Genomic DNA, 13,309 nt, shown 5'->3' with positions numbered 1-13,309 from the left:
CAGGTACTCCTTTCCCTCATGCCCCCAAATCCCACCCAGTAGCAAGTCCTATCATTTCCAACTTTGAAATATATCTTGTCCGCTACATCTCCATTGCCACCACTTTCATTCAAGCCATCGAAGCCTTCGTCCTCAACCAGGGTTCAGTAAACATCTCCTATAAAGGGCACACAATACGAAAACAGCCACAGACAATACGTAAATGAATAGGTGTGGCTGTGTTCCAATAAAACTTTATTTGTAGATACTGAAATTTGAATTTCATATAATGTTCATGTGTCACAAAATGTTATTTGTCTTTTGACTTTCCTCTAGCCACTTAAAAACATTTAAAAAAATTCAAAAACAAGCGGTGGACCAGATTTGGTCCATGAGCCTTGGTTTGACGACCGCTGGGATCATCTAGATGGTGGTATAGCTCCTAACTGTTCTCCCCACCTATATTTTGCCCCCACTATCCATTCCCTAATAAATACAGCTAACATTTGATTGAGCTCTTTCTAGGTGCCCTTCTAATCACTTGACATGTATTAACTCACTGCTCCTTAGAACAATTCAATGAAAATTGGACTATTTACAACGCCATTTTACAGATGAGAACGCTGAAGCACAGAGAGGTTAAGTGCCTTAAAACCCTCCAATAGCTTGCTACTGATCTCCCATAAAAAAAAAAAAAACAACAAGACCAAAACTCTTAGCATGTCCAACAAGACCCTTCATGGTCTGGTCCTCACCTGCCCTTCCAGTCACATGTCTGCCAATTTTCCTCCCTCCCACCAGGCCCTGGTTACACTGGGTTTCTTTCAGTTCTTCAAATGTTGATTTCCACCTCAGGCTTTTAGTAGATATTCCCAGTGTGTCTCTAATTTTTACTCTTCCTAAATTTTGGTTCTTTCCAGAACTATCCAAAGTCAATGCCCCCCACTCCATTCTTTTATAATATAACCCTCTCACTCCTCCTTTCATAGCACTCATTACAATTTGCAGTTATTTTGTTGTCTATTTGTTTTTATCTCTGTCCCCAGCTCTGGAGTAATGTTTAACACAAAATAGGTGCTCAGTAAAAGTTGTTTGAGTGAATGAATGAATGAAACTGTGCTCAGGGTTGCACAGTTTGTAAGTGGCGGAGCTGGCATTCGAACCCAGTTCTGTCTGATTCCAAACGCAAAGCTCGTAACACATGAGACCCTAAATGTTTTATCATCCAAACCTAAACTCTTTTGAGGGCAAAAGAAGGAACTGTTAATAATTACACGGATGAAAGGTGGAAACCTAGCCCAGTTCTCCCCAGCTGCACTGCCTCCTCAGCTCCGGCGGCCCAGCCCCGAGTCTTCCCTGTTGAACTCCATCCCATGGGTCCCCAGAGTCTCACCCAGGGGTGAAGAGGCTGGCCCAGCCGGGGATGAACTTCGGGTCCCGGGAGAAGAGGAGGATGGCGAATATGCAGAAAAGGATGAACACGGCCTGTTCAGCAAACCTGTGGCACAGAGATGCAGACACCATGGTGACCGTGGGCTGTGGCCGGACCACAGCACAGGAAGCCCTCGGGCAGGGGCCCACTGGGTGTGACTGGGCCAGGCCCTACCTCTGAAAGCTGGAAGTAGTTCACTCCCCAGGTGGTCCCGAGAGTGTGGGGAGTGGTGTCCCAGGTGTAAGTGATTCCTTTCCTGGGGCTCCCATGCTGCCCTAGGATCCTTCCTGAGCATCAGGCACCCCTCCCCACAAACCATTCATATCCTTCCCACTGGGAATTTCCCAGAGTCCTAGGGACAATCCAGAGAGGAAAAGAAAGTGAAACAGAGACAGAGTCAGAAAAGCAGAGAGAAAGGAAACTGACAGAAACAGAGAGTTAGGCAAAGAGAGAGGAACAGTCATACATACAGAGGGGGACAGACAGAGAGGGACAGACATGGAGAGAGGGGTAGACAGAGGCAGAAAGAGAGAATCCCTGAATGTTGGAGCAAATATCTACCCAATGTGCCCATTTCACAGATCAGGGAGCAGGGCCCAGAGAGGGTTAGTGCCTTGCCCAAGGCTACACAAGAAATTAGTGGCAGAGTCAGACCTTGTGTGAAGGCCTGCTAACTCTTAGTTATTTTCACTATGTGAGAAATACGCGCTAAACAAGGTTCTGGAAGCCACCCAAGGCAGCATCGGGTATTCCATGAACCAGGAAGGAAAGTGTGCATTAGGCGGGAAGGTGACAGGTTCCCCCTCCAAGTTCAACCTGAGAGGCTTACTGGTCCTCAGGGTATCTACCCCAGTGACAGGGCAAGAGCTGACTGTGTAAGTCATCTCCCTACCCTCCATCTCTAGGCTCCCAGGCCACTGGTCCTGAAATCCCCTTGGGACTCAGTCTCCAAGGGGGTCAGGGATTAAGCCAAGAGGTAGCTCTCCTGAAAGTCTAGTACCTGGCTCTCTTCCCACCCTGAGGACCTCTGTGCCACGTACTTGATGGGCCCCAGGTTCTGGAATTCCTCCTGAATCATGGCTCGAGCCCTATTTTCTGCATCACTTCTGATCTCAGATTTCTTCTTCCTCCAGCCCCTGAAACAGAAAGTGGGGAGGTTAGGAGTGGCCACTGCAGTCTAACTAACGTCTCACCTACCCCACCACCATCTGGCCAGGTCTCACTATCTCTGTTTTGGAGACTCTGCAACAGCCTGCTGAGTGGTCTGCCTGCCTCTATGTTCCCTTTCTAAAATCTGTTCTGCCCACCTATAGCCTGGATAGTCTTTTAAAAATGTGAATCTGATCATATGGCTCCCAGGTTTAAAATCCTCTAGGGGGTCAAACAGACTCATGAATAAACAGACAAACCAAGGAAATAAAATAGAAAGTCCAGAAATAGACAAAACCATAAATGGGGATTTAATCTATGATAAAGTTGGTATCCCAGCTTGGTGTAGAAAAGATGACCTATTCAGTCATTGATGTTAGACATACAGATCAATGGAATCGAATTGAGAGTCTAGAAATAAACCCACATTTCTATGGTCAGTTGATTTTTGATAAGGGTACCAACACCATTCAATGGGGAAAGAATAGTCTTTCATCAAATGGTGCTAAGACAACTGGATAGCCACATGCAAGAGGATGAACATGGACCCCTACCTCATACCACATACAAAATTTAACTCAAAATGGATCAAAGACCTAAATAGAAGAAGAGCTAGACCTGTAACATTTTTTCGAAGAAAACATAAGGGTAAATTTTCATGGCTTCAGATTAGGCAAATATTTCTTAGACATGATACGAAAAGCACAAGCAACCAAAAATAGATAAATTGACTTCATTAAAATTAAAAACGTCTGTGTGTCAGTAAATGGTATCAGGACAACTGGATGGCCAACTGGAACAAAAAAAAAGTTGGATCCAAACCTGTACCCCAAGGTTGGGTCCTTACACTGCATCCTAAGGATAAGCTCCAAATAGATAAAAAATTTAAACATAAAAAATATTAAAATACTAGAAGAAAACATGGAATTATTCTTTTATAACTCCTATAATGGGAAGACCTTTCTAACTGTAATTGAAAATTCAGAAGCCACATAAGAAAAGATTGATAAATTCATCTACATAAAATGTTTCTAAAAAATTCTGCATGAAAGAAAGCACTATAAGGAAAGTAAAAAATCAGGAAAAAATATTTGCAACTCATACTCAAAATAAGCACTAATCTTTTAATATAGAAAGAGTACTCAAAATCAATAAAACCAAGACCAACAATCAATTTTTTAAATGTACAAAGGATATAAACACACAGTTTAACAATTCACAGGAAAGGAAATACCAGGGTCACCCATGAATATATGAAAAGTTTTCATATTGCTCCTCAATATGAAAAGGTTCTCAAAATTACTTCTAAAATAAACGCAAATTATTTTTCTCTTATCAGATTGGCAAAAATCCACTTTGCTGCATGGAAACAGACACTCTCATACATTGTAAATGGGGGAACAAATTAGTGCAATTCCTATGGAGAACGACTCGACAGTATCTATTAAAATAAAGTGTTTATTCTCTGACCCAGAAATCCCTCCTATGGGGCTTCCCTGGTGGCGCAGTGGTTGAGAATCCGCCTGCCAATGCAGGGGACACGGGTTTGAGCCCTGGTCCGGGAAGATCCCACAAGCCGCGGAGCAGCTAAGCCCGTGAGCCACAACTACTGAGCCTGCGCTCTAGAGCCAGTGAGCCACAACTACTGAGCCCACACGCCTAGAGCCCGTGCTCCACAACAAGAGAAGCCACCGCAATGAGAAGCCGGCGCACCGCAACGAAGAGTAGCCCCTGGTCGACGCAACTAGAGAATAGCCCACGCGCAGCAACAAAGACCCAATGCAGCCAAAAATAAATAAATTAATTTTAAAAAATAAAAAGAAAAGAAATCCCTCCTATGGAAATCTACCTTACAAAAATACCTGTTACTATACAAAATGGTATCTGTCAGGGAGACCAGTCACCAGAAAACATATAGTATCTGCTTGTATTTGCTTAGGAAACTCTGGAAGATTACCCAAGAAACCAATAAAAGTGGATACTTGTTTGGGGGGGATGTATGGGGTGACTGGGTAATCGAAGGCATGGTTGGGAAGAATTCTCACTGCATACCTCTTTTTATTGTTTTTGATTTTTGAACCGTGTGTATGTGTTGCTTATCCAAATTAAACAAATAAATGCTTTTTAAAAAACTCACAACGGTTCTTTTTTATGAAGATCCATGTCCCACAAGGCCCTCAGTGATCTAACCCAGGGTTTCTCAGTCTTGGAGCTCTTGACAATATTGGGGCAGGATCATTCTTTGTTGTGGGGTGGGATAATTCTTTGGTTTAGGGGGTTGACTTGTATATCGTAGAATGTTTCGCAGCATCTCTGGCCTCTACCGCATGGACCCCAGTAGTACTTCCTCGGCTGTGACAACCAAAATGTCTCCAGATGTTGCCAAAAGTCCCTGGGTCGGGGTGAGGTGGGGGGAGGTAAAATCATGCCCAGTTGGTCATTTTGCCTCATCGCCCACAAATCTCCCTCACACCCTGAACTCAGTCCCTTTAACTTTTTTCATTTCCAGAAGACCCCTTGCTACCTCTGGCCTGGGGGCCTTTGCACTCATTGTTCTATCTGCCCGGAATGCTCTTCATCACCCCGATCTCCTTCTCTCCCTTTACTGAGTTAATCTATTCACTCTTCCTATTCCTGCTCAAAACACACTTTCCCAAGGAAGCTCTCCTGCCCTCCCAGTAAGGTGAGAGCCCTCTAACGTGCACCCTCAGATCTCACCAACCATTTCCCTCCCAGCACTAATCATGACTGGTATTTCTGCTTTGATTAGCTGTTCACTGTCTGTCTCCCCCGACCTGGACTGCAAGCTCCCCAAGGGCAGGAACGCCTCAGCCTTGCCCAGGGGCTGCATCCTCAGCACCTGTGACAGCATCAGGCACGTAGCAGATGCTCAGTGGATACTTGCTGAGGGAAGGCGATGTCATGGGATTGGCCAGAACCTTTCCTGCTACCCACCCAGAAACACCTCTCTCACTGGGCTTCCCTCCACCTGCATTTTCTTCATCACAGCCTCCTCCGAGACCAAGTATTGCAGATGTCCAAGGAACAGGCAGACAGGAGAAAGGGGCTCTGTTTCAGGCTCAGCACTGGGCAGTTTTCGCACTCTCCCTCATTTAGACTTTATTTTAGCTGTAGCTCATTATTATCCCCCATCTACAAGTGAAGAAATTAAAGAAGTAAAGGCTCAGGGAGGTGACAGAGTTGCTCAAGGTCATGCAGAACCATGATGTGAACTCTGGTTTATCTGAGTCCAATGTCTGGGCTTGCTTCTCTCGGCTAAGCTGGGCTTTGAACCCTGAGTTTCTGCTCTGAGGGATCAAGGAACACCACGATCAGAGCCTTTCTATTCTCAAGGTGTTTTCACATCTCTTTGATCCAGAGTAGCTCTTACTGGTCCCATTTTACAGATGAGAAAAATTAAGGTCCAGAGAGGTGAGGGGACTGAGTCAGAGAATGACTTTATGACATGCCTGCTACCCCAGCCCTGAGCTGCAGCTCCTATTTTAGTATTCCCCAAACTCCAGGCATTCATAACCTACTTCCACAAATGTTCCTATAGCCACATACCACAGGGCTCATGTTTCCTTAATATTTTCCTCCAACTAGACTCAGCATTTTAATTAAAGAAATGTATTTAAATGGAAAACTTTCTATCGCTCCCGTACGTAGAAAACAAGAATCACTTGTCATACATAGAAAGTACCCACGAAAATAAAGACATGAAAGTAAAGCAAAGTGGCTAGATACCACTGCTGGCTCTAGTCTCTGGGCCTGAGGTTGGCTCTTTCTTTTTTAAAAGGCTAATTTGGAAAGGTTAGAGAGTTAAAGTTTTTCCTCACCCTACTGAGACTTTCTCCCCAACATAAGCAGATCGATTCTACATGAGTCGATAAAGGAATATTTTTCTCACTGTCTGAGTCAATGTTATTTGATACCTTGTCCTCATGACCCCCCAGACTCTCTCCTGTACTGAGGCCCCGTGAAATGGGAAACGCTACACATCTTCTCCTCTGATATGTGTGTACCTTACTTAAGTAACAACACTATTAGTAATTATTGATGGTGAGCGACATTCACCGAGGGCCTGGGCTTAGCAGGCGAGTTCCCACACCACCTGTAACCCCCACATCCCTGGGAGGCGAGGAGGACTACAGGCACCACATCTGACATGAAACTGTAACGACTTAGGAAGGCCACTCGCTACTGAGCACGGTTCATCCCGCCGCAAAGCTCAGCTGAAACACCTGGGTACCTCAGGGTTATCCCTCCATACAGGAAGGAGATCCAGAGCCAGCCCACCAACAGGAACATCAGCATGAGAGGGAAGGCGAAGATGAACCAGGAGCCGAAATTCACCACGTCGCACTGTGGGAAGAAACTGGAGAAAAGAGGGAGGTGAGAGCCCGCCGGGGTCAGCCACGCCGATGGATGCACATATACTTACAGAGGAAAATTAAAGGAAGTATGCTCAGTATTACCAGTGGGATTGAACGTCGTTCAAATTTTGTTTTCTGTATTTTCTGAGTGTTCTATAATGTGTCTATATCGTGCATGATCAGAATAAACTAATAAAATGTATTTGGGGAGCAAAGGCCAAGGAGAACATTCAGGGCAGCCATTTCCCTGTCTCCCCAGGTTCCCCGATGGGGATTCAGAACCCCTCGTTAACCCCATATTCCTTTCAAATACTCTCCTTCCTGACCAGAAGGTCCTAGCTTGTGCAATTACATGTTATATATGATTTGCATGTAATGTGCATGCACTTTACTCAAAATCCTTCATGTTTGATACTTTTACTTACAGCTCCAGCATTTTCCCCCTAATTTCTTTTCAAGTTGGAACAAAGCCTTGCTCACATCAGAGCAGACAGGCAGCCTAAAAATCCTCTGATAGCAAATGCCCTCTCATTCTCCCCAACCCCCAAATCAGGAACAGCCCCTGAGGCCCCCAGAGCCCACGTCTTTCCTGTCCAGCCCTGGGGATGTGCTCCAGCAAGAACTAATACTCAACACTCTGCTTTGTCCTCCCAGTCAACTGCCCCTTTGCTGGCGCTTCCTGATAATGGAGGAGACTAAAGGGTCAGCCCAGATCGTCCCTACATCTGAAGCAGGACCATCTTGGCTTCTGGTTTTCCAGTCTCACAGCCAAGTCTTGCTCAAAGAATGGAGACGAAAAGACACCGAAGGTTTGCAGTGGGCTGAAATCAATTGGGGAAATACCTGGCCCCCATCCCATACCTCCTGAATCAGAATCTCTGCAACCGAGATCCAAGCATATTATTTTCACCTTCCCTGGAGACTCTAAAATGCACCCATGGCTGAGAATCACTGTTTTTCATCATACTCTTAAAATCAAAGGATTTGAGAACCTGAGAATACGGTGCAGGGTTAAGGTTTTAAAATTGGTTCATGACGTAAGACATGGGCGTACTTAAGTTTTCTCATGAAAATAACTTTGACTACCCACAAGTATAGTACTGATTTATGTACACCAAGCCCACTCTCAGGAAGACCAACCCAACCAGCTTTCCCTCCATCATCCCAGTAAGTCCTTGATTCTTTGGTTGAATACCAGATAAAGAAGCTGGCCAGCACATGTGGCCATGTTGAATACCAAATAATTTTGTTGCTGTTTGTTTGTCAAATGCTTACATTCATAGAGTAAATGCATCTCCACTGCAATGAAATCTTAGAAACCCCACCTCTCAGAATCCTGGAATCTGAAAATACTTAGAATCTTGAAGGATTCTAAGGATTTTTAAATCTTCAGACTCAGAGGTTTGGAATAATGGAATCAACGACAAGCCATCTTGTCGAATCCTTCTCTGCTTCTCACGCCCTGACGGATGGCCACCCAGCCTCTGCTTGAACAGTTTCAGCGATGGGGAGATTTCACTTCTTGGCAGAATCCACTCCACTGCTGGCCCGTGTGGCTGGTTGCAAAGCTTCTCACGGCACATCACAGCCACACACCAACACCTCCCACCGGGGTTGGTTTTAGAAGCAGATGTCATATCGTGTCACCCCTCGGCTCTCAGCTCTCCTCTGACTCCCCACCTCACTTTTAGGAAGAGCTGCATCCTTACAATTGTTCCCTTAGTCTGGGCTCTTCTTACCTTATCCCCTTCTGAACCCCAGCCTGGCTGGTCTTCGTGCTGTTCCCCAGGACAGTCCCACCTTTGAACAAGCTATTCCCTCCGTCTGGGATGCTCTTCCCTCCTGTGTCCACAAAGTTCACCCCCTCACTTCTAGGTCTCTGCTCAAACGTCACCATATGAGAGAGATCACACATCCATGACCAACCTACATGAAACAGCATCACTCCTGTCACCTCTACTCCATTATCCTGCTTTATTTCATAACTCGTCACACCAACATATTATATATTCTTTTGCTTTTTCCTGTATTGCTTGTCTCTCCCACCAGAATGGAAGTGTCCCAGAGTAAGGACTTTGTTGGGGTTTGTGCATCGCTGGGTCCCCAGAGCCTGGCCAATAGAAGACATTCAACAGACACTCCTGAATGTTGGATGAAGGAGGAGGAGAAGAGTAGAAGGAGAAGAAACCCCAGTGCTGGGGAGGGGGGGGCACTGGCTTTTACCTCTTGAGCTGGCCAAGCAGGATGAGGTTGGGGGCCGTGCCCGTGAGGGTGGCGGTGCCCCCGATGCTGGCCGAGTAGGGGATGGAGATGAGGAAGCCCTTCCAGATGTTCCTGCGATATTCCTCCTCCTTCTTGGAGTTAGCCTGGAGATCCGTTGGAGCCTCCGCCTCCTCAGGACAGTCTTTGCTTTAAACAAACCCAAAGAGAAGCCATTCAGAAGACACTCAGAATTCCTGGCCTTATGGGGAAACACACTGCCCAGGACGGGAGAGCTAAGTGAACTTTCTAGAAGGCAATTGGCACAGGCTCCAAAAACCTCTAAAAATGTGCAACCCTTCAGCTTAAGTGTTCTACTCTAAGAAGTTGTCCTAAAGTAATAATTGGTATTAAATATAATTTAAATGGAAAACAACCTAAATATCCATCAAAAAGGGATTGGCTAAAAAAGATGATCCTCTTTCTGGATGGAATACCAATGCAGCTATTAAAAATGGTGATTTAGATGGGTGTTTATTAAAATGAAAGATGTCCATTATATAAAGTGAAAAGGTAGGTAACAGCACTACTTAGTTTTTTTATTTTAAAAATATGCACATATTTCATGAATATAAGAATATTAAGAAAAGTCTAGAATGGTATACACAAAGTTGTTTTGGTGCCTTTCTTGGGGACGGAATTATGGATTTTTTTCCTCTTTTACTTTTTATTTGTATTATCTGGGTTATTTTCCTGGTACAGTTGAGGAGTTTGGGGAAAAAATAAAATTAAGAATTGTTAATTATATGATTAAAAGATAATGATGTTGACACAAATCTATTGAGGTGAAAAGATGTCCACTACACTCCATTAAGTGAGGTGATGCGTTATAAAGTGGCATATGTAGCGTGATCAATTTTTTTAAATAAAGAAATGCACTTATGTATATAGAGAGATATCAAGAAACAGTCTAGAATAGTATTTACCTAACTGTTCTAATCTATCTTTGGGAGTGAGATACTGAGTACATTTTTCTTTTTGTTTAAGAGTTTTTTTCTTTTTACTTGTGCAATTATAAAATGTTTATAAGTGAATAAAACTAAGAATTGTCCCTGCGTAACAAATCAATTTCTTTGAAAGAATGAAAGATAGTTCAAATATCTTCAGGCCTTAATTACTAACATGAGGGGCCCCTTCTCCAGAGGGCAGTGGGGATGCGATCTGGGTCTGAAAGGAAGACAACGGCTGGAAGCAGCTGGAGACAGATGCCTTGGCCTGACTTTTCAGGGTGCGAGGCCTGGTCAGGAACATGTGGCCTCCCTCAGACCTGGGGCTCCAACCAGACTGAGCCTCACAGGAGAATGAGAGAGGGAAAGGGCCCTCAGGCTTGTCTCATTCACTCCCTTCCTCGTTTGGATGGGAAACGGAGGCCCGGAGTGGGGCTGGGGACTGCATCCAGTGGACATGGAGTTCCAGAGAGTGGGGGTCAGCTCTTTTCCAAAAGACTCAGCACAAGCTCTGCATGGGCAGGTGGTTCCCAGGTTGCATGGTAGTGAGTAGCTGGGCCAACTATAGAACCCATATCTCAAAGCTGGACCCAAAGCCCCCAAACAAGGTGCCAGGAAGGAGCGCAGGCCATGGGATAAGGTGAACTCATGTAAAATCATGTCCCTCCTCTGCTAGAACCCTCCACCAGCTCCCATCTCATTCAAAGTCAAAGCCACATCAATGGCCGATGAGGTCCCACATGCTCTGTCCCTCTACCATTGTCTTCCTGCTACACAAGCAACCTCTCTGACCCCCACCTCCAGCCACGCTGGCTTCCTGGCTGCTTTGAACTCTCAGGACTTTTGCACCTGCTGGTCCTTCTGCTGAGAACCCTCTTCCCACAGATCCTTCACCTCCCACAGCCGTTTGCCCAAGAATGACCTTCTTAGTGAGGCCTTCCCTGACCACCCATTTAAAAACTGCCCTTTCCCCCAACCCCATCCCTAGCCTGCTTTCCTGCTTCGTTCTCCTGCATAGCACTCACCAACCTTCTGACACACTATGGATTTTACTTGTGTATTTGTTTCTCCGCAAGAGCAGGGTTTTTTTTCTGTTTGTTGCTGTATCCCTGACAGTACCTGGCTCATCGTAAGCTCTCTATAAATATTTGTTGAATGAATGAAACAGACCTGACTGATGTCCAGCAATGCCTTGAGCAAGTCACTTTACTTCCTGCTGTTTGTTTCATCACCATTAAATCGAGATAACAATGCCATTAATAACAAGCATTACCATCTGTGCACGGAAGGCCCAGAAACCTGCTTTAGCTACATGTTCTCATTTAATATCAAAACAGCCCTATAAGGTGGGTTCTGATATCGTGTCCAGTTGGTAAGTGAAACTAACTGGGGTTCAGAGAGGTTAAGTGACTTGTCCAAATCACAGAGCCGGTAAGCGGCAAAGCCAGGCTTCAAAGCCAGGTCTGCATGGTTCGAAGCACCCAGATCTTATCCACGCTGCCATATACAAAAGACACCAAAGACTAAATGTGCTGTCAATGTCAAGATACTTCCTAAGTCACACAAGTGCGAAGGGTGTCTCAGGATATTTTTGTCTTTGGAGCCGCTTGGCCTGGTACACCCTCTCCTCCACGACTGTCATGTGGCTTGTGCCTCCTGCTCTTCTGGTCCCTCCTTCCAGACCCTGCACCTCAGCAGACCTTTAGGGATTTAATGTGCTCCCCTGTCCTTCCCACATTTGCTTTTTTCAAGGAGGCTGGAGCCAAAGCTATAAATGGTGGAAACTTGGGCATTAGGTCATTTGGAGAAAAATTGGGGGGTAGGCGGAGGATTGCTTGGAGCACTGAATTCTTGTTCATCATCTCCTTGGATCAAGCACTGGCTCCTCTGTGAATTTCACCAGGAACTCACTCTTCTGTGCCGGCAATAAATTGCATCTCCGTGGGCACAGTATGCAGGCCGTTTTTCCGCACAGCAGCTAGGAGGAAAGAACACGATGTCTTTAGTGTGATGTAGTAAATGGGACAGGAGTGTCCCATTCTTGTGCAGCCAATCAAGAGTGCTTCCTCAGGTCCTGGCCTATACTAGTCATTGGATCCAAAAAAAAAAAAAAAAAGATACTCAAAATTCCATCCTCCTGTCCCACCCATTCCTTTTTGGAGAGGGCTTCAGGCTCGTGGGCAGGGAGTTAGCTGCAAGGCTGCTTGACAACCCATAACTCAAGCCTAGGCTAACCTGATCTGTCATTGTCAAAGGGATGTTTGGGAAAGACTAGCTCTGAGTGGTAATGGATCAGCAATGGGATGGGTGACCCCAGTCTGCCATACATTCAAAAAGCATTTATTGAGCACCTACTGTGTACTATTGACTATGAGCTTGGGGTACACGGTGAATAATATAGGACAGTGTCCTTGCTCCCATGAAAGTTATATTCTAGAAAGGGAGACAGACAATAACCAAATAAAGAAAACTTCAAGATGTGATGAAAGTGACAGAGGAAATGAAACTGGGCAATATGATGGAAAGTGGCTGCAGTGTGGGGAGGAGGAGCACGTGGACTATTGTGATCAGGTCAACAGAGAAGACATATGAGCTGATGGCACTTGAGCTGAGACCTCAAGGATACAAAGGAGCCAATCATCTGAAGAGTTGTGGGAAGAGGGGTGGGGGCAACAGGAACAGCAAGTGCAAAGGCCCTGAGGTGAGAGTGTGTCTGGTGTGTTGGGAAGCAGGAAGGAGATCAGTGGGGCTGGAGGGGCATGAAGGAGGAGGAGAGGTGGGAGAAGTGGCAGGGGTGAGGTGGCAGGAAGTGGTGTGGATCACACAGAGGTCTTGGGGCTCACAGTAAGGACTTTAGCTTCTCCTCTGAGCCAGATGGGAGTGGAGCCAGGGGAGTGTTTGAGCAGAGGAGAGTCAGGACAGGATCTGACTTCATTTTTAAAGAAGCCCTTGCTTTATAGGTCAGTCTCCCTCGGGAGCCTTGGAGTGTCGTGGAGACAACTGAAGGGATTAAAAGTTTCTGCAGCTGAAACCATCACCAAGAGCAAAAGAATCCATCCCAGGGCATTGGAAGTGTGACTGGTAGCTGAACACATGGGTTCAGGGTTCAAGTCCTAACTCCATTACTTGCTTTGCGACCTTAGATCAGTGTGGTTCCCACCTGGGGT

The 13,309-nt window shown here is 45.5% G+C and overlaps 1 protein-coding gene across 7 annotated transcripts in view; it reads right to left on the bottom strand.

Annotated features, from left to right (window-relative positions):
• The window catches only part of SLC13A3 (solute carrier family 13 member 3), a 94,850-nt gene that overhangs the window by 23,656 nt on the left and 57,885 nt on the right, over positions 1-13,309 (bottom strand). For 6 of the 7 annotated variants that reach the window (XM_082362825.1, XM_082362823.1, XM_082362826.1 and 3 more), the window contains 5 exons: positions 12,054-12,120; positions 9,160-9,345; positions 6,813-6,938; positions 2,452-2,547; positions 1,373-1,477 (listed from right to left, as the gene is read on the bottom strand). In XM_082362825.1, the coding sequence (XP_082218951.1) occupies positions 1,373-1,477; positions 2,452-2,547; positions 6,813-6,938; positions 9,160-9,345; positions 12,054-12,120 (580 nt within the window). The remainder of the gene's footprint in view (positions 1-1,372; positions 1,478-2,451; positions 2,548-6,812; positions 6,939-9,159; positions 9,346-12,053; positions 12,121-13,309) is intronic. The other variant, XM_082362828.1, reaches the window with a different exon arrangement.

Source organism: Balaenoptera borealis (genome assembly GCF_965194805.1).
Source record: "Balaenoptera borealis genome assembly, chromosome: 16".
Taxonomy (NCBI): domain Eukaryota; kingdom Metazoa; phylum Chordata; class Mammalia; order Artiodactyla; family Balaenopteridae; genus Balaenoptera; species Balaenoptera borealis.
Note: the sequence above shows the minus strand (reverse complement) of the source record. Positions and strands in the feature narration are given on the sequence as shown.